The 19,146-nt window shown below is 34.7% G+C and overlaps 1 protein-coding gene across 12 annotated transcripts in view; it reads right to left on the bottom strand.

The window, feature by feature from the left end:
* Nucleotides 1-19,146, bottom strand: part of Cspp1 (centrosome and spindle pole associated protein 1) — a 129,057-nt gene that overhangs the window by 88,803 nt on the left and 21,108 nt on the right. For 4 of the 12 annotated variants that reach the window (XM_069990849.1, XM_069990851.1, XM_069990850.1 and 1 more), the window contains exons 4-8: nucleotides 11,643-11,758; nucleotides 10,423-10,446; nucleotides 6,177-6,257; nucleotides 4,818-4,916; nucleotides 3,312-3,745 (exon numbers count right to left, since the gene is read on the bottom strand). In XM_069990849.1, the coding sequence (XP_069846950.1) occupies nucleotides 3,312-3,745; nucleotides 4,818-4,916; nucleotides 6,177-6,257; nucleotides 10,423-10,446; nucleotides 11,643-11,758 (754 nt within the window). The remainder of the gene's footprint in view (nucleotides 1-3,311; nucleotides 3,746-4,817; nucleotides 4,917-6,176; nucleotides 6,258-10,422; nucleotides 10,447-11,642; nucleotides 11,759-19,146) is intronic. The other 8 variants (XM_069990847.1, XM_069990859.1, XM_069990855.1 and 5 more) reach the window with 2 other exon arrangements.

Raw genomic sequence — 19,146 nt, 5'->3', positions numbered from 1 at the left:
TGATGCTAATGAAATGAACCCCAAGACAGGCACACAAGTAGTTTTTTCATTCTTGCTATTGATTTAATGTATCAAAACTGTACTATGTGATTTTTTTTTTTGTTTCTCTTGTATGTTCTTCCCCCACGGTATAACCCGTTTTCACTGTATTTGATGTAGATGCCCTGCATCTTGTATATACATTTTTCTAATTTGGGGAGGGGAAGGAAAATAACAAAATGCTGAAATAATGATACAGGCTGACCCATTGTAACAATGAGAGGTATAAGACACTATGTTGAAAATGAACTTTATAACTTAGGGGAGGAAGGAGGAGTTGGGGAGGTAGAGAGGGAAGGAATGGTAGGGGAAAAATAAAGGCTCAATAGGAAATGTACTCATTACCTTACTCATGTAACTGTAACCCTTCTGTACAGTACTTTTACAATAAAAATATATTTTTAAAAAAAAGTAAGAATGAGGCTGTAGCTCAAATAGTAGAGCAATAGACAAACCTTGAGCACAAAAGCTCAATTCCCAAGCCCCCAAGGTCAACCCCAAAGACTGGTCACACACGTGAGCACACGCGTACACACACACACACACACACACACACACACACACACACACACACACACACACACACACACACACACACACACACACCTCCTAGAGCCAAAAGATACCTTCATCAACAGAGCATAATATATCCCCAAATCAACAAACAAATATGTTTTTCTTTATATCGATGATGAACAGGATACCAATTAGAAAACCAATTCCATTAACAATGGCTACAAAAAATAAAATAAAAATGGAATAAGCCTAACCAACAAGGAGAAAGAACTCTACCATGAACCCTATAAAACAAAAAAAAATAAATAAAACCTTTAAGGAAAAAAATGAAGAAGATGCTGAAAGATTAAAAGTGTTCCTATGTTTCTGGCAGAATCAATACCTGCTGTCCAACTACTTCAATAAAATTCTTTTAAAATTTTAATATAACTTGGGATCTCAGAATTAACAGTCACTTAGAAATACAAAAATTTATTATAAAATTTACCCAAGAAATTCTGGCTTCCTGAATTTTCTGCTGAGTTGTCCAAAGATAATATTTAGATTTATAATTCTAGGTTCTTTATGTAGTTATTTCCAAATTATTCAAACTAAAAATTTTAATAGATTATTTAGCATATATAAATAACTTAATAAAGCAAGCACCATGTCCAAGAAGTCATTTTCAAGGCATATGCCAAACTCAATTTAATCAATCATTATATTTATGCACATCAAATGCTCTGATAAAACAATAGTAAAACTATAGCCCATATGAAAGATTTTCTTACACTAGACACAAAATATTCAGTACAAAATTTTAAGTCACCTGTCACTGATAATTAGAATGAAATCAATATCAAAGAAATGTTTAAGAGGCCAAGAAAAAGAACATAAATATACATTACACTAAAAGAATTCCATAAAAACCTTCAGGCATTCTTTTATTAAACAACTAATATAACTGTGCTCACCATTTTTAAATTTAGAATTACTATTTAAAGTAACTAATACAAGATCTTATTTTTAAAAATAGAGCTTGATACTGGTTATTTCAATTCTATAATCCATTGAGGTTTGAAGGCAACCTAAAAAAAAAAAAAAAAAAAAGACTATTCTCCAAAATAACAGCAAAAAATTAGAGCTAAAGGGCTGTCTTAAGTAGTTGAGTAACAACGGTGCGAGCAATTTGAGTTATTGGTCCGTGAGCTGAAATCGCAGTAACTGATAGTTTGGAAAGTTACCCACTTTTTAAAAAATGAACTTAAGATCTGGGCTAGTTAGGCCTTATTAGCCATGTTGAATTCATGTACAACTTTTTTCTTTTTCCAATGGCAAATTCAGGGCCTTAATGAATGCTAGGTGACAGCTCTATCAATGAGCTAACTCATAGTCTAGCCATCTTATTCTCTAGGAAAAAATATCTGTACAATTCTGTGGAACTTGTTGCATTCACTAAACTTCCTTTCAATAAAGAAGACTCCCAAACATCCATCTAATAAATTTAGCATTTAATCATTCTTAATTATCCCTGTTAGAAACTTTTTGAGATTTCTAAAATTAAAATCTAAGAAATTAGTGTCAGAGCCAGGCACTGATGGCTCATGCCTGTAATCCTAGCTACTCAGGAGGCTGAGATCTGAGGAATGAAGTTTGATGCCACAGTTTGAAGCCAGCTAGGGCAGGACAATACATGAAATACTTATCTCCAAAAAATACTTATCTACCCAAAAAAAGTAGAGTGGTGGCTCAAGTGATACCACACTAGCCTTGAGCAAAAAAGCTCAGGAACATCACCTAAGCCCTAAATTCTAGGCCCAGGATTAGAAGGAAGGAAGAAAGGAAGGAAAAAAAGAAGGAGAGAGAGAGAGAAAGAAAAAGAAAAAAAGAAAAAGAAAGAAACAAAGAAAAGACAAGACAAAGAAAATAAAAGCAATTACTCAAAATAATGAAAAGCATCTGAAAATCTGAGTTAAAAAACTTAATGATGCCATTTCACTTAAATAAATGTTCAATAAATAACTTTAAAATATACTGATAAAGATATTCAAGAGTATTAAATCATTAAAAGAATAAACTATATTTCATCTATGTTAAGGTATTCTTTTTCTCTATATTTTAACAAATAAAATGGGGGAACTATTCTCCTGGTTTTAAATCAAGTAATTGCAAAGAGTTATTTTATCCCTGCCAATAATCTAGGGATACTATCAATCAATTTAACTATGAATAGCAATCAATACTTCTTTATACTTCAAATTCCCAAAGATTTTGGTTTTGTAACTCACTGCAATGCCAAGACTGAGACACAGACATTCCCTTTCTTGGGAATGTTTGTTTTTAATTTACTTGTACATGAAGGTATTGGCTTTAGTTTTTCCAGATTTTAAATGGGGTTCTGGGCTGAGATGTGGCTTAGTGATAGACTGCTTGCCTAGCATGCCTGAAGCCCTGGATATGATTCCTCAGTATCACATAAAGAGAAAAAGCCAGAAGTGGTGCTGTGGCTCAAGTGGTAGAGCACTAGTCTTGAGGAAATAAAAGCTTAAAGACATTGTCCAGGCCTTGAGTTCAAGCCCAAGACTGGCAAAAATAAGTAAATAAATAAATAAAATGGTGTTTGAATGGTTTTTCTTCCTCAGTGGCCCATAAAATGATGTTTCTTAAAATTGATAGTATCTTAGAATTATAGTAAATTCAATCATTTCTCCCTAATGCAATAATAAAAAGTAACAACAGTATATTAAGTATATAAAGTAAAATAAAGATGTAAATACCTGTCATTTGTATACACTCTCATAAATCTTCTATCAAAATCACTTTCAAATCTAAACCTCTCGTCCATTTCTTCACTTACTTCAGGATCTTGATCTGCTCTAGAATATTGTTTGTCAAAAACACAATCCTCATTAAATCTTCGCGATGTTCTTTCTGGCACACAAGCCTTGTTGGCAAACCTTTGTTGTTTTGTATTGGAAATGCCCAATCCTTCATTCGTTTTTTTAGTAACTCTTCTATTTCTTAACTCAATTTCATCATCCTGTTGCCGGTATCTGTCTTCTTCTAGTCGTCTTTGGTTTAGAAGTTCTTCATATGCCTCTGAAGCGGTTAGACCATCTCTCCTATGAGCTTCTGAATTTGTGCAAGATGTTTGTATTTGTGAAGGTAGAACAGCCTTAACTTGACTAATAGGATTTTTACTTCTTTGACTCTTCAGTTGTTCAATTTTAAAAGAGAAGAAAGAAAACTATCACTTAAAAGTTAGATAAAGACTTAAATCGTGTTTAGTCTATTTCTTATCTCATTTTAGATATTTAATTACTCATAAGAAATATCTTTCCTCTAGAAAAGAAATTAAAGGAAAATTTATCTTACATTAAAACTTAGTAAAATAAAGAGGCAATGGTAAAATGTATCAATGGCTACAAAAACTGAAGATGAACAAAATGCAAATTCTCATCCCAGGACATCCTAGCCATCCATTAGCATTCACATGTTACTTGAAAATATTTCATATTAAATTATTTCTTGATACAAAAAATTAAAAAATAGTAAACTTCTGACCCTAGTAATATCAAATGCCTTCAAATTTGGAAAAAATAATATACATACTAAACATAATAATATACATCATAAACTCAATGTTTTTTAAAAAGTCTCTTAAAAATCACTTAAAGTAAATTCTAAAACAAATCTTTAAAATAAAGTTACATTTTAAAAGATAGAATTCTTCAGTATGAGATAAAACAACTTCCTAAGGAAATATTTAAAGGCCCTATAGTTTGATGTGATTTGGTTAATTTTTCAAGTGCTTACATAAAAACTAGGTAGAATGACAGGTATGATGGCACCCATACAAAATCCCAGCATTCTGGAGGCTAAAGTAGAAGTTTTAGGACAGTCTAAACTACAGATACAACTCTTATCTAAAACTGGTGGCTCACACCTGTAACCCTAGCTATTCAGGAGACTGAGATCTGAGGATAGAGGTTTGAAGCCAATCCAGGAAGGAAAGTCTGTGAGACATTTATCTCCAATTAATCACCAAAAAGCTGAAAACAGAGGTGTGGCTCAAGTGGTAGAGTGCTAGCCTTGGGCACAAAAGCTGAGGGGCAATACCCATGCCCTGATTTCAAGCCCCAGAACTGGCACAAAAACAAACAACAACCAAAAAAAAAACTTAATAGTAAAGGCAAGTGAAATATCTGACACATAAATGGCTTTTTTTAAGTAAGTACAAAATATTCAGCTGTGGTATTAAAAAATTAGAAAGTAAAACCTACCTCAGTACTCTTTTCTACCTGTCTGATCTTTTCACTGGATTCTTCCTTAACCCTGAGAAACTGATTGTATTCTTTATTGCGTTCAAGTTTCAACCTTTCCTTAAAATAGAAATCAAAAGACATGTTACTTCAACTTTTAGAAAATGTACCTTAATATCAAAATCAGAGTCCTACAAATCAGAACCCTTACTCAGAATTGAGCTTTATTAGCAATTTGAAGGAGAGAAGTCATTGCAAGGAAAAAGATTAAGTAGAAAAGATGTGACTATGATTGCAATATTCCAGTTCTCTTGCCACACAGGGAATAAGCATGGCTGCATACTTTGGTCTATGAACCTGTGGGGTCTCCAACAGAAGGGACTTGATCCAGTAATGGAACATCTCACTTTATATTTCAGTGTAGAAGTTATTTCCCAAACAACCATCCCTCAAAAATCCATACATTCTAGTTTGTCTTTATGAAAAACAATCCTAGATAAACTAGTTCTACACATCTAAAATCATTCCTAAGTCTCTCCAGCTAAGTAAGATATATAAGATACATAAGATAAATAAATAACAGTAAATTAGATAAAATACAATAAATAAATCCTTTTATTCCTTGTCAGAAACACTTCCCCCTCCCAACTATAACCCACTCTAACCATTTCATTGCCAAAGTTAAAGAAGGACTCTCATTGTATTTTAAACATACGAAAGTAAAATTGTATAAACATTAAAATACTTTTCTAGAAATTCTCTGGTGAAACATAATACATTAGGAAATATTTTTAAACATCTAATATCACTGAAATAACATAATGTAAAGATATTGAGAAAACAAGGTCAACTTTTGAAACTCAGTAACTGTCCATGTTGTCTTTGATACTAATATTTAATGATCTATCTTAGAAATTAAATCTTGAAAGAAGTATAAAGTGCTTTGTCATTATTGCCTCTAAAATATAAAACTGTATTGCTCAAGTAAAAGAAACATTTCAAATATTCTCTATACTTACCCACATAAAAGCTCACTATACTCTCACATTCAATGGTCCTAATACTGACAACTATGTCACAATACCATAAACTTTGTAGTTTAGAAACAATACTGAACCAAAAAAAAGAAACCAATACTAAAAAAAAAAAGTCCCAAATATTCAATTCAGTATAATCAAATACAGTAATCAACATATCAAATAAATATATCACACTACATGATTACAAACAAAATGTTCAAATCTTTTTCAGTAACAATTAGGAACTCCATAGATTGGTGGAAAAGAAATATACTAAAGTATGAGAAAACAATGTAATAGGTTCGCCTATGACTTGATGCCTAAGAAAACTACCCAGAGAAACTACTCCTTATCCACCTACCTTGGCAGATAACCTCTCACCAATAGGAAGAGACACTCCCAGAGTAGATGGGTCTGTTTCACCCGTGGTTAGAAAATTTTTCTGCACACATACACATAAAAAAATATGTATTAACTAGTTGTCTCTAAAAATATTTGATAAATTCCTTTACATTCTATATCCAAATCTACTACATTACAGAGAGCAAGAGTAAGGATGAAATGGCAACAAAGACAAAAATTTTAAGTCTAGAGAGCATACCAAAAATGACTAGGGAAAAAAATGGAATTTTTTTTCAATCAACAAATCCTTAAAAGGAAAACTCAGACCTTAATTTTCATTTTTAAAGTCTTATTCAAGGCTGGGTGCTGGTGGTTCACACCTATAATTCTAGCTACTCAGGAGGCTGAGATCTGAGGCTCGTAGTTCAAAACTAGTCCACACAGGAAAATCTATAAGACACTTAACACCAAAAAGCCAAGAGTGGATCTGTAGCCAAAGTTGTAGAACACTGTCCAAAATGCTCAGGGACAGTACCCAGACATAGTTCAAACCCCAGGACCAGCACACAAAAATAAATTAACCACAGAAGATTTTTTTTAAAACTCCAACTTTCTAATAGTGACACTTGGTAGTCATACAGCTAACACACTAATTACTTAACTTCCCTAGTTTCTTCATCTGTAAACAGAGACAGTATCACTTACTATATTATAAAGATCAAATCGATCAAGATGCTAACTTTTTGGTTCTCTGCTTTTATTCATTAATCAATTATTGACTAGCTAATATTATCCAAGTACTATTTTCAGTAAAATTTCAGTAAACAAGAGATTAACAACCTAGTTAGCAAAAGAAATATAACTACTATACAATGTACTATCTGCTATAATAACACTAAATTCAAAACACTGAATAGCCAGGTGTCCATGGCTCAGCTACTCAGATTTGAGGATCAAGGTACAAAGCCAGCCCAGGAAAAAATGTCCATGAAACTACTATCTTTAACTAATGACCAAAGAATAGAACTGTGGTAGAGTGCCATCACTGAGTAAAAATGTTAGGAGACAGCACTCAGGACCTGATTCAAATCCCAGTACCAAAGGCAAAAAAAAACTGACTATATGGAAACACAATAATTAATAATAGGAAGAGTGCTTAATAAAAATTATTAATAAAGTTCCATAACATCTGTAATTAAAAGTTAGTTGTACTACAAAAGCTCATTTTAAGTTGGTTGTATGTAACTTTAATAAGACACATTACTATAGTGATCCTGAAACCAGTTTATTCCTTGTATATAAGCCTGATCATTTCATGCACAAAAAAGAGGTCAGAATTCTAACACTCATAAGACAGTTATAAATCTTCCTTCATAAATCTTTCTCACTCCCAATACAGGTCTAGGATAATGTTTGAAATTTTCAATAAATGAAAAATAAGAATGACAATATAGCTTCATAAAAATTTGAATTTTAGTTATTCTTTAATCGTTCTGTAAATGGTAAGTGCCTGCTATATGCCCAATACATTTGGGATTCATCAGTATGTTGGAAGGTCAAAACTGTGATCCAAAAATAATAATGAAAAAGAGCAAGCTACCAAGAGTTCAGGATTTTAAGAGTTGAGAGTAGCAGGCTGGGAATATGGCTCAATGGTAGAGTGCTTGCCTAGCATGCATGAAGCCCTGGGTTCGATTCCTTAGTACAGGAAAAGCTAGAAGTGGTGGTGTGCCTCAAGAGGTAGAGTTCTAGCCCTCAGTTCAAGCTGCCGGACTGGCGAGAGAGAAACAGAGACAGAGACAGAGAGAGACACAGAGAGACAGAGAGAGACAGAGACAGAGACAGAGAGACAGAGACAGAGAGAGAGAGACAGAGGGGGGAGAGAGAGGGGAAGAGAGGAAGAAGAGGGAGAGACAGTAGGGGGGAGAGAGAGGGAGAGAGAGAGAAGAGGGAGAGAGAGAAGAGTAGGAAAAATGGCAATCAGGACACCCTCCTGCATCCCACCTTAAACTCAGGGCCTGGGCACTGTCCCTGAGCCTTTCTGCACTCTACCATTTAGGCTAGAACACCACTTCTGGCTTTTTGGTGTTTAACTGGAGAAAAGAGTCTCATAGACTTTTTTCCCTAGGCTGGCTTTGAATCACAATCCTCAGATCTCTGTCTCTGGGTAGCTAAGATTACAAACCTCCAGCACCTAACAGGATTCTCTTTTGAACATAGTCTTAAAACAAATGAAAATGTCTGGTAGATAGCCAGATAGAAACGTTTTAGGTTCAGGACAGAAACCTGGGCTTGTGATATTAATTTAATAATTCAATTTTAAAACTGTTCTCCTGAAACTATGTCCTTTCTGCATTATTAAACAGTCAAGTATTATTGATTCTAAAACTTATACAGATATTTCTTTTAGTGGCTATTCTTGGCCAAAAAAAATATATTTTTTAATTAAGTATCCATGACATCTTAAAGCACGAAGCCAAAAAAAACAAAGAAATAAGACTTAGAAACTACACATATCCAAACAATACAAGAACCTATAGCCATCTCTCCACATTCAATGTAATTTTTTTTTTCTTGTTTGCCTTTCAAGTCCCACCTTCTCAGATATCTTCCAAAGACTTTTACTGTCACTTTAAGGAAATACCTTCTACCTCAATTATATTCTTTTTTTATTTTTTTTTTTGCTTATGTGGTGCTGATGAATCGAACCCAGGGCCTCAGGCATGCAAGACAAGTGCTCTACCACTGAGCCACCTTCCCAGCCCCTCAATTATATTCTTATATTCAATTATAATCCATTGGCCAAAAAAAAAAAAAAAAAAAAAAACACCTCGACATTCCTTTAAATGTAAAGATTGGTGCCTCCTTGTCTTTCAGCTTTTTTTTATGTCTCCTGTGGGGATCCAGGTTAAGATAACCAGTCATCTTGGTTATAACCAACAGTTTGCCTACCAGGTGACTCTAGGATTTATCCCAAGTCCTAAGAGACTATGTTTAAAGTAGTAAGCCATTTATGCTGTGCTAGCCACCAAAGCCTAGGCTATCTCTTATCTGACCCTATACTTAGTAATCATTGAGAAAGTCTAGGTATACATCAGTTGGCTGTTACCCTTTGTATAGCTGTGCCTAATAAGTGGTGTAATAGTATCCAGGACAAGTCATGGTATCTACTAAAACACTTTGTGCAATACTGAATGAATTAGCTAGCCTTTCAGAACTTTCAGAATGATAGAACCATTCTTTACCGTAGCACAGAAAATGGACTGTGAATTAATGTAACAAGAGCAGTGAAGATACAACAACAGCAATCAATTTAAGACAGTGAGATGAGAATCTCAAACAGAAATTGTCCTAAAATAGTTATTGGGCTCTTCACAGGCTAATTACAGAAATATATTGTTTCACCACTGCCTATTACACATAAATTAAAAACTGTTTTCTAATCTGATCCTTCTACAGTATTATTTCTCATTACTCTCAAAAGAAATCAGATCTAATCCAGTCAGGTTAGCAAATCTGGTACATGTTCTCATCCACACACATAAAATCTAGCCTCCAAGTCCTTCTGTCAGCCTACAAACTATAGGTGAAAAGTTTTCTTAGTTTTGCCCAATGATGACTCTGTCATCAATTCAACCTGTCCTGTAATGCCTTTCAAAGTAACACTCTCCACTATTCTAGTCTGTCTCATTGTATATTTCTTGCTGTGGCTATCACTTTCCAAATTGTATGAATATTGTGTTATCCCAACAGCTACAGTCTCAGCTCCTTGAAGACAGGATCCACACTTCCTGATTCATTTCCATGTTTTCCAATATTTATAAATGTGCTTGGCAAAAATTTGTTTTCCAGTATAAATTTATAAGCACAAATGACAGGCTTTGCTACAACACTACCAAATAATCTATGTTCCGATAACATGCAGTTCAAAATATTTTCAAATATCTTGATTATTTTCAAATATCTTGTGATAAGCATAATATGGTTAGCAAAAGGCATGTTGAAAACATTTGCAGATTAATAAAAGCAGCATAAGAAAGTAACAAAAACAAATACACAACAAGAATCAAAAGTAATGATTGAACTAATGGAAAATTATCATGCATAGATCATCATCTTGCTAAAAGCAAACATACAAAATGATACTATCCAGAACTCTCAGAAACAAATGAAACTTTTTCTAATTGGTTAAATCATATATATACATAATTAAAAACTACATTTAAAAAGCTAAACTAAAAGAAAACATTTTAAGGTAACCCTACCTTTCTTTTTGCTTGGGTAACGCCCTAAAGTCAAGAAAAACAGACCATTGAAAAATATATTCAGTCAAAGTCCATTCTGTCCATGCGTAAATTACAATAAACAAGAAACCACATGTGCATTTGATACAAACATGATCTAGTAGTGGAAAAACTAAAGAATATCTTGGATATCTAGAAACATGATTGTTTAAAATACTTTTGTAACATAAAAAGTAATCTACATTCTAAAACTTACAATAAACCTTTAACTAATAATTTTGACAAAATTTTGACAAAATTACCTAAAATAACTGCTATATTCTGCTAGATAAAACTTTAAATTACAAAGCAAAGACTTTGCTAGTTGTTATAGTTGGAGTATGAATCCCATAGGTTCACACATGGAATCCTTAGTGCCCATCTAGTGGCATTATTTTGGGAGGTGTTGGAAACTTAGTTGTGGGGCCTTGCTGGAAGTAAATCACAGGGAAACCATCCTCAGGGGATATACCTACCTTCTCCTTGCCCTTTCCTGTCTAAGCTCCTCTGCTTCCTATCTGCCATCAAACGAGCAACCTTCTAGCATATCATTGGGCCATGTGTTTCAGCCTCACTACAGGCCCAGAGCCAGCCAACTACAGTGGTAACTCTCAAACTGTGAGCCAAAATAAATCTTTCCTCCCTTAAATTGTTTTTCTTCTAAAGCAACCAAAACAAACAAACAAAAAAACTATTAGTAGTTACTAAACATGTTCAATGAAATGTAAAAAGCTTATTAGCTCATAAAAAAAATCAGCAACTAGAATTCCACATGTCAGTTTAATACATGATGGTAAAGTAGAAGACTGAGCAATCATAATCAAACCATGATAACTCTACAGAAAACATGGGACAATCAGAACTTAACAATCATTTAAAAGTAGGACCTACTTCCCTACTTCAAATGTCACAAGTCTGTTGTCACTCACTATAACCTACTCATCCATCCAATTTATGGATCAAATCTAGGACCTTACACATATACTTAGCCCACATTCTACCAACGAATCAAACCCCCAGGAAAAAGTCTATGTTATTTCATGCATGGCACAAGTTCTCAGCACCAATGTCATAAATGCCACTTAACTTTAGCTATATGATTTTGCTAGAAATCATAGAAAATTAACACATGTATCTAATATTAAGAATTTAGAAGATGAATTCTGAAGCGTAAGACACAATTTAATAAAACAACTTATTACCTGAGTAAGATAACGTCTATAATCTTGGCGCAATTCTTCTTTTAATTTATGTTTCTTCCGTTCATAGTCTTCCCCAAGGGGCAAACTTAATCCATAGTCAATTCCTAGAAAGAAAACTTTAATGTACGTACTATAGTTCATTTTCAAACCACTTTCATTGAAGTTCTACCTGCTACATAGTAAAGTAAAGTAGGAAGGAACATAGTTGTATGATTCTGAGACTGGAATCAGGAAGTTTCAGATTTACAATGTTCTAATTAATAACACATGTTCATAATGGCAAAGGTCATTCTCATGCATGAACCCTAACCAACCTGTTCTCTCGCTCAGAACATTGTGTTTCTTTTACTTCCTTCCAGAAATTCTTCCATGCATCTATAAGCAATTTTGTAACCTTAGATATGCATTGATGTGTGTTGTATTTACTTTTCCTCTATTTAAACAATGATATAGCATTGCTTAGCACTTTCTTTTCAAGACAGCAAACTATACATAAAAAATTAATTGCCTTCACTCTTCTACTTAATTTTACTTCAATTTCTACCAAAAAAAGTACCTACAACAATTTTATGTGTCCATTTTCAATTCTTCTCTTTAGTAAACAAAAGTATTTTTGCTATCACACATTTCTGAGAAAAAATACTAAAGGCATATGCTTTTAAAATTAAATTGCTAAAAAATTTAAAGTTCAACTGTGTATTCTGATTTCACATACTGGTTAACTTTTTAATTGTGGAATATGAAATTTTTCATTTTAACCATCTAAGTTTTAGGGATGCAATTCAGTGGCATTAAGTACCGATATTCACAATCCAGTTCCAAATCCAACATCTCAAACTCTATAAATACATGTAATTTTTGAAGAAAACTCAATTTTCAGTAGTTATTCTTCACATGAAATTCAAAAATTACACTACAGTTTAAGATGACAATACAAATTAAAAATACACTAAAATCCACTGAGCTACACACTTTATGGTAAATTTCATGACACATATATTTAAACAGAACTGTTAAAAAATTAGATTACAAGCGAGCATCAGTGACTCACCCCTGTAATCCTAACTACTCAGGAAGCTGAGATCAGAGGATTGTGGTTCAACACCAGGCCAGGCAAGAAAGTCTGTGAGACTCTTACCTCCAATTAACCACCAGAAAACCGGAAGTGGCATTGTGGCTCAAAGTGGGAGAGTGCTAGCTAGCCTTGAGTAAAAAAGTTCAGAGACATCACCCAGGCCCTAAGTTCAAGCACCAGGACTAAGAAAAGTAAAACTAGATTTTAAGCACCAATGGTTCCTGTCTATCATCCTAGATGTTCAGGAGGCAGAGACCAGAAGACCTGAGATTCAAAGTCAGCCCAACTGATGGGCAAAATCTGGACTGAGCCAGGTGCCAGTGGCTCATGCCTGTAATCCTAGCTACTCAGAAGGCTAATATCTGAGGATCACCTCAGGGAGGAAAGCCCGTGAAAGTCATCGCCAATTTACCACCGGAAAATGAAGTGGTGCTGTGGTTGAAAGTGGTAGAGTGCTTGCCTTGAGCTCAAGGACAGCGGCCCAGGCCCAGAGTTCAAGTCCCATGACCAACCAAAACAAAACAAAACAAAAAGATGGACTGGACATGTGGCTCAAGTAATACAGCATCAACTAAGCAAACAAGCTGAGCAGGCTCAAGGCCCTGATTTCAAAAGGTTCCAGTACCAGAAAAAAAAAAGATAAAGAACCACAAATATCAGAAGTACATTTATATTTCTAAAGCCCTCCTTTCTTAGTCCTATTATGTACATACTAATATAGTTATTAAAAATTATCATTTCTACCATAAATATTCTATAGTTATTATAAGTACTTAAGCAAAATCACCATTTTTGTGTCCTCTAATGCAGCAGATTATGGGAACTTATCATGTATATGTCATATTACTGTTTATTACATCACTAAATTATTTCAGAGGGGGAAAAAAACCAAAGTAGTAAAACACAAATGTAGGCCTACTGATTTTTATAGAATACTAAAATCCTGCTTTCCTTACTAAGCACTGTAGAATTCTGCTGATAAATACTTCTGGCTTACTAAATTCCTTGGTGACAAACCATAGGATACATGCAATACCTCTCACCTAGTTTATAACTCACTTCAAAAGAATGTAAAACATTCCATCTGCGTGGAATTTTCTATCATCCTGGAAAGGAATTTTTTCCTCACAAAGGAATCAAACTCTTATTTATTTATTTATTTAGCCAGTCATGTAGCTTGAACTCTGGGCCTAGGTGTTGTCCCTTAACTCTTCAGCTCAAGGCAAGCACTCTACCATGTGAGCCACAGCGCCACTTCTGGTTTTCTGGTGGTTTATTAGAGATAAGAGTTATGGACTTTTCCTGCCCTGGCTGGCTTTGAACTGCAATCCTCAGATCTCAGCCTCCTGAGTAGCTAGGATTACAAGCGTGAGCCACCAGCACCCAACTATTTTTTTTTAATATAGAACTTAATCCTAAGGAGAAAAATAGTTCTGATTCTCATATTCAGAATGAAGCAACACGTGAAATTAAGATATAAGATTCAAGAGGGCAAGGTCCATGCTTTATTCATTTTATAACATCTAATACACAACCTGTACACAAGAAATACATCAGATAAATGTGGAAACGAATATATACTGAATGCCTAAGCAAAAGAAGAATGAGAAAGGGAGCAAAGAACACATACTAGTATTTCATTTTTTACTTTGGAAGTCAATGCACAGAGAGGAGGCATGGCAATGAGTAACTAGAGTTACTTATATATCAAGTCATATAAGGTCACAATGGATATTCTATTGTGTCAAGGAAACAAAGACAAGGATACAAATGCAGCTTTCCTAGGATGAAACCAGCAATTTATAACTTTCTGAAATGTCCTATATTTAAGATGGCTTTTACAATCTATTTTAATTATACTTTGCATTTATACAGAAGAATGGGGGAAAAACTGTGATTCACTTTCATTTGTGAATTATTGCTCACCTTTTTTTTTTTTTTTTTTTTTTTTAGTCAGCCATGGGGCTTGAACTGTGGTTCTGGGTGCTGTCCCTGAGCTCTTCAGCTAACTCTACCACTTGAGCCACAGCGCCACTTCGTTTTCTGGTGGTTAACTGGACATGAGAGTATAAGGGACTTTCCTGCCAGGGCTGGTTTTAAACTGTGATCTCAGATCTCAGCTTCCTAAGTAGCTAGGATTACAGGTGTAAGCCACCAGCGCCCAGCTCATATCATTATTAAATTATCTTGCACCAAGTGCCAGTGGTGCAATAGGCTGAGATCTAAGGATCCTAGTTCAAGCCAGACTGGGCAAGAAAGTCTGTGAGACTCTTATCTCCAATTTATCATAGTAAAGCTGGAAGTACAACTGTGGCTCAAAGTGATAGCATGCTAGTCTTTAGCAAAGGGATAGTAACCATGCTGTAAATTCAAGCTCCAAGATTAGCAAAAAAAAAAAAAAAAAAAAAAAGAAACAGTACTTGGATTTTCAGTATGAATTGAAGTTGTAGCAACTGCCTTAGCAGACCTGAAACCATATCAAATGCTTCTTGCTAAATGATAATCATAAATTTACAGTACAGTCAACATAAAATATCTTCAACTACTTATTTTTTGTCATCTGGTACCAAAATTTTATAGAATTAGACATACTACATGAAAATAAAGTTATAAGGGTTGGGGTTATGGAGTGCCTACATAGTATATATGAAGCCCTGAGTTCAAACTCCAGTACAGCCAAAAGTAGTAAAAATTTAAAAATAAGAACTGTAGGAAACAATTTTTCTACTTAACTAAGTATTAAAAAGCATTTTAATTGGCTTAATACACTAAGAAACGTAGCGAAACTTATTTGGCTGAGTCTTAAAATAGTTCTAGCAACAAGTAAAGCATTCCTGTCTTTTTAGGATCATTTGAAGTGATGTCACCTCAAATAAACATCACTTAAGCTATAATAACATGCCTCAGGTCAATTATAACAAGAAGTACTTTATTTCTAAAAAGTTGTGGGTTAAAGTAGTATAAACTAAAGCATACTTTTTAACATTAATCTTCAAATAAAGTACCCATAATAAACCCCATGACAAATTAGCATAGAATTGCTTTATGTAGTATCTTAAGCACTTCATAAAATCAGAAAAAAAAAATGGCAACAGTAGGCCTTTACGTAAACAGTCAATTTGTGAAGATGTAACTACTTTAAGAACATTGTACTCTAAGGGGCTGGGAAGGTGGCTCAGTGGTAGAGCGCTTGCCTTGCATGCCTGAAGCCCTGGGTTCGATTCCTCAGCACCACATAAGCAAAAAGCAAAAAGCCGGAAGTGGCGCTGTGGCTCAAGTGGTAGAGCGCTAGCCTTGAGCTGAAGAGCTGAGGGACAGCGCCCAGGCCCAGAGTTAAGGCCCATGACCGGACCCCCCCCCCAAAAAAAAGAACATTGTACTCTTGTAGTAACAAGGACCCATCTGTCTCATCACAAACTAAGTAAAAAAATAGAAAAGTATTAAGGATCTTACCTTTAACAAAATAAACCCACAGCTAAATTGTTAAAAAGGAATAATTAAGAAAATAAGAATTAATGAAAACTTTCTTATATGTATTTTCTAAACTGTTTATATTAACTGAAGTTTTTGCCTTAATTTTTAGTCAACTTTAAACTTCAAAGCTCTATAGTAGGACTTTCTGATGCTCTCTTTTGTAGTTTTAAATTACAATGTAATTTCTTTCTTCCTAATAATTCTTTTCCAGATTATGAGTATATTCAAAATGAATTTTTAATTTTCTGTTGTTGTTGTTGGTATGGGGCTTGAACTCTGGCCTCGATGCTGTCCCTGAGCTCTTCAGCTCAAGGCAAGCACACTACCACCTGAGCCACAGCAGCACATCTGGTTTTCTGGTGGTTAATTGGAGGTAAGAGTCTCAGGGACTGGCTTTGAACCATGATCCTCAGATCTCAGCCTCCTGAGTAGCTAGGATTACAAACATGAGACACCAGTTCCCGAAGAATTTTTAAATTTTTGTTTTGTTTTTGTATTGTCAGGGCCTTGCACTTGCTAGGCAAATACTTTACCACATACAGCAAACTCCTAGGTCATTTTGCTTTAACTATTCAGCAGATAGGACTCCCTTTAATTAGAGTTGGCCTTCCAACTACATCTCCCTCCCACCTAGGAATACAAACATCTACCACCACACTCAGCTTGTTTGTTGAGATGGGGGTCTTCCTAACATTTTCCCCTGCTGATTCTGACTTTTGCCTCCCACATAATTGATACCAAAGGCACACACCAACACAACTGACCATGAAAAGCAGTTTTTAAATGTCAACCAGCTAAAGTTGTTCATGTCCATATTTCAAGCACTTGGGAAGCTGAAGGTATAAAGGTGGGCAGGTTTAAGCCAACAGTGAGATCTCATCTAAAAAATAAATAAATAACTAAAGCCAGATCTACTGGCTCATAACTATAATCCTAGCTTCTAGGAAGGTGGAATTTGGGGGGACAGAGGTTCAAGAACAATCCTGACACAATGTTTGGGAAACCCCAACTCAACCAATAAAAAGTAGGGTGTGGAAATGTAAATAGGGGAATCAGGAGTCCAGCCAGCCCAGGCATAAATTCAACACTATATTTAGAAGAGTTAGGGGCATGGCTCAAGTAGTAACGTGCCTGCTTAGTAAGTACAAACTGTCAAAAATAGTAAAAACAGTAATAATAATCTAGCCATGTAATTTCTAGTAACAAAGTAAATCTCTTTACCTTACTTTGGTACTGTAATATTTGCTTTGCAGAGTTCCAAAATGATGACTTCAAAGCATGAGAAGTAAAATGAATCTAGTTAATTTTGGAACTTGAATTGTTGATCAATGGCATTTTGATTTAAGAAGGAAAGAATTTCTAGAATTGGTAATTTAAAAAACACCTAAGGTGGTTAGAAACAGATGATGAATTCCTGAAGTATCAAAGTTAGAGGTTAAGCAGCTGAGAAAGAACCAGGAAAAAAAGAGAGAGAAAGTGGAGGAGAGAAAGAAAGAAAGAAAATGAAAGGAAAGAAACAAGAGTAGTCAAGCATCCCCAACACCACTCACAGGCTTGTTGACTGGCCATTACTCAAACAATGCAATAACTAAGTCATTGTTACCATCATAGTTACAGTTTATAAAATCAAAATTAACAAGAAAAAGTAGGTAAGGCTAAAAATCCAGAAGAAACTAGATAGGAATTTCCAAAAGGTCTTCCCCAATGGAGTCATATAGGACACATTAAATGAAGACTGTACCAAGAACTGATCATAGTGACCTCTGACTAGCACGTACCAAAATTCTAGACTCTCCAGAAGTAAGTATTCAAACAGTTTTGGGTACAATAAAACATCCTTGTCATTTAAGCAAACTTTTATAACAATATAGGGAACTGTTTATTTGCTAAATCCCAGGCACAGGCCAATCCTGCAAGCAGACTTTTCTAAGGATAGGCAATTCCAGGCTTACTGTGTTGTTCTCTGCACAGGGAGAGAAAAATAGGGGAAAGAGTACTGGAATAAAATAGAAAAAAAAAAAAAAAACCATTGGGGAGGGTAGTATGTGGCTTTGAGACAGAAGACAATGGGATAAGACAGTGTGATATGATATGGATTTAAGTAATGTACAGCTAACAGCAGCAGCAGAGCCCATCTGATGATGAAAGTAATTATTAAGAGGAGTTCTACAGTTCCACAGAAAATGGTCAGTTATCAAACTGTTTTGCAGTTAAAAAAAAAAACTGTGTTTAATCATTTAAAGGATATATTCAGTTTATGTTATAAAGTTAGTCAAAGTAACTGCATAGTATTCTTTAGTAAGTCAATGTACATCAATAATAGTTTCAAGTCAGGCACTGGTGACTATGCCTGTAATCTTAGGTTCTCAAGAGATCTGAAATCTCATGATTGAGGTTCAAAGCCAGCTCAGGCAGGAAAGCTCATCAGACTCTGATCTCCAATTAACTGGCAAAAAAACCAAAAGTAGATGGAGCTACAGATTAAGTGGTAGAGTATTGGCCTTGAGCAAAAAAACTCAGAGAGTGCAGCCAGGCCCAGAGTTCAAGCCCCAGGACCAGTACAAAAAATAACAATAATAATTTCAGTTGACAATTACAAAAACAGATTCCATGGAAATTAAATTCCCAAGGAAATTGACTTTATATTTGCAATGAGAATATAGATTTAAAACCTCTTTTTCAGGCACCTAAATAGCATGCACTGTGCCAGACAATGGAAATATAATGGGAAGTAAATTGACATGATTCTTTTATCAAAAATTGTGCAGAGACCTAGTAGAGGGAGCTAAACTATAAATCAGAAATCTTAAGTGAAAGATAATAGCAACGTACATTTTTTTTTTTTTTTCAAAAAAAGCCAGTGGAATTAGAGTTAGCCAGTAGAATCAACTGTATTTGTCTAGTTCTTTAACATGGGGATCCTGATGCCTGGTCTCATGCTACCTCTGGGGTCTC

Source organism: Dipodomys merriami, unplaced genomic scaffold (genome assembly GCF_024711535.1).
Source record: "Dipodomys merriami isolate MVZ:Mamm:240054 unplaced genomic scaffold, mDipMer1.0.p SCAF_4, whole genome shotgun sequence".
Taxonomy (NCBI): Eukaryota; Metazoa; Chordata; class Mammalia; order Rodentia; family Heteromyidae; genus Dipodomys; species Dipodomys merriami.
This window is presented reverse-complemented; position numbering and strand designations above follow the sequence as displayed.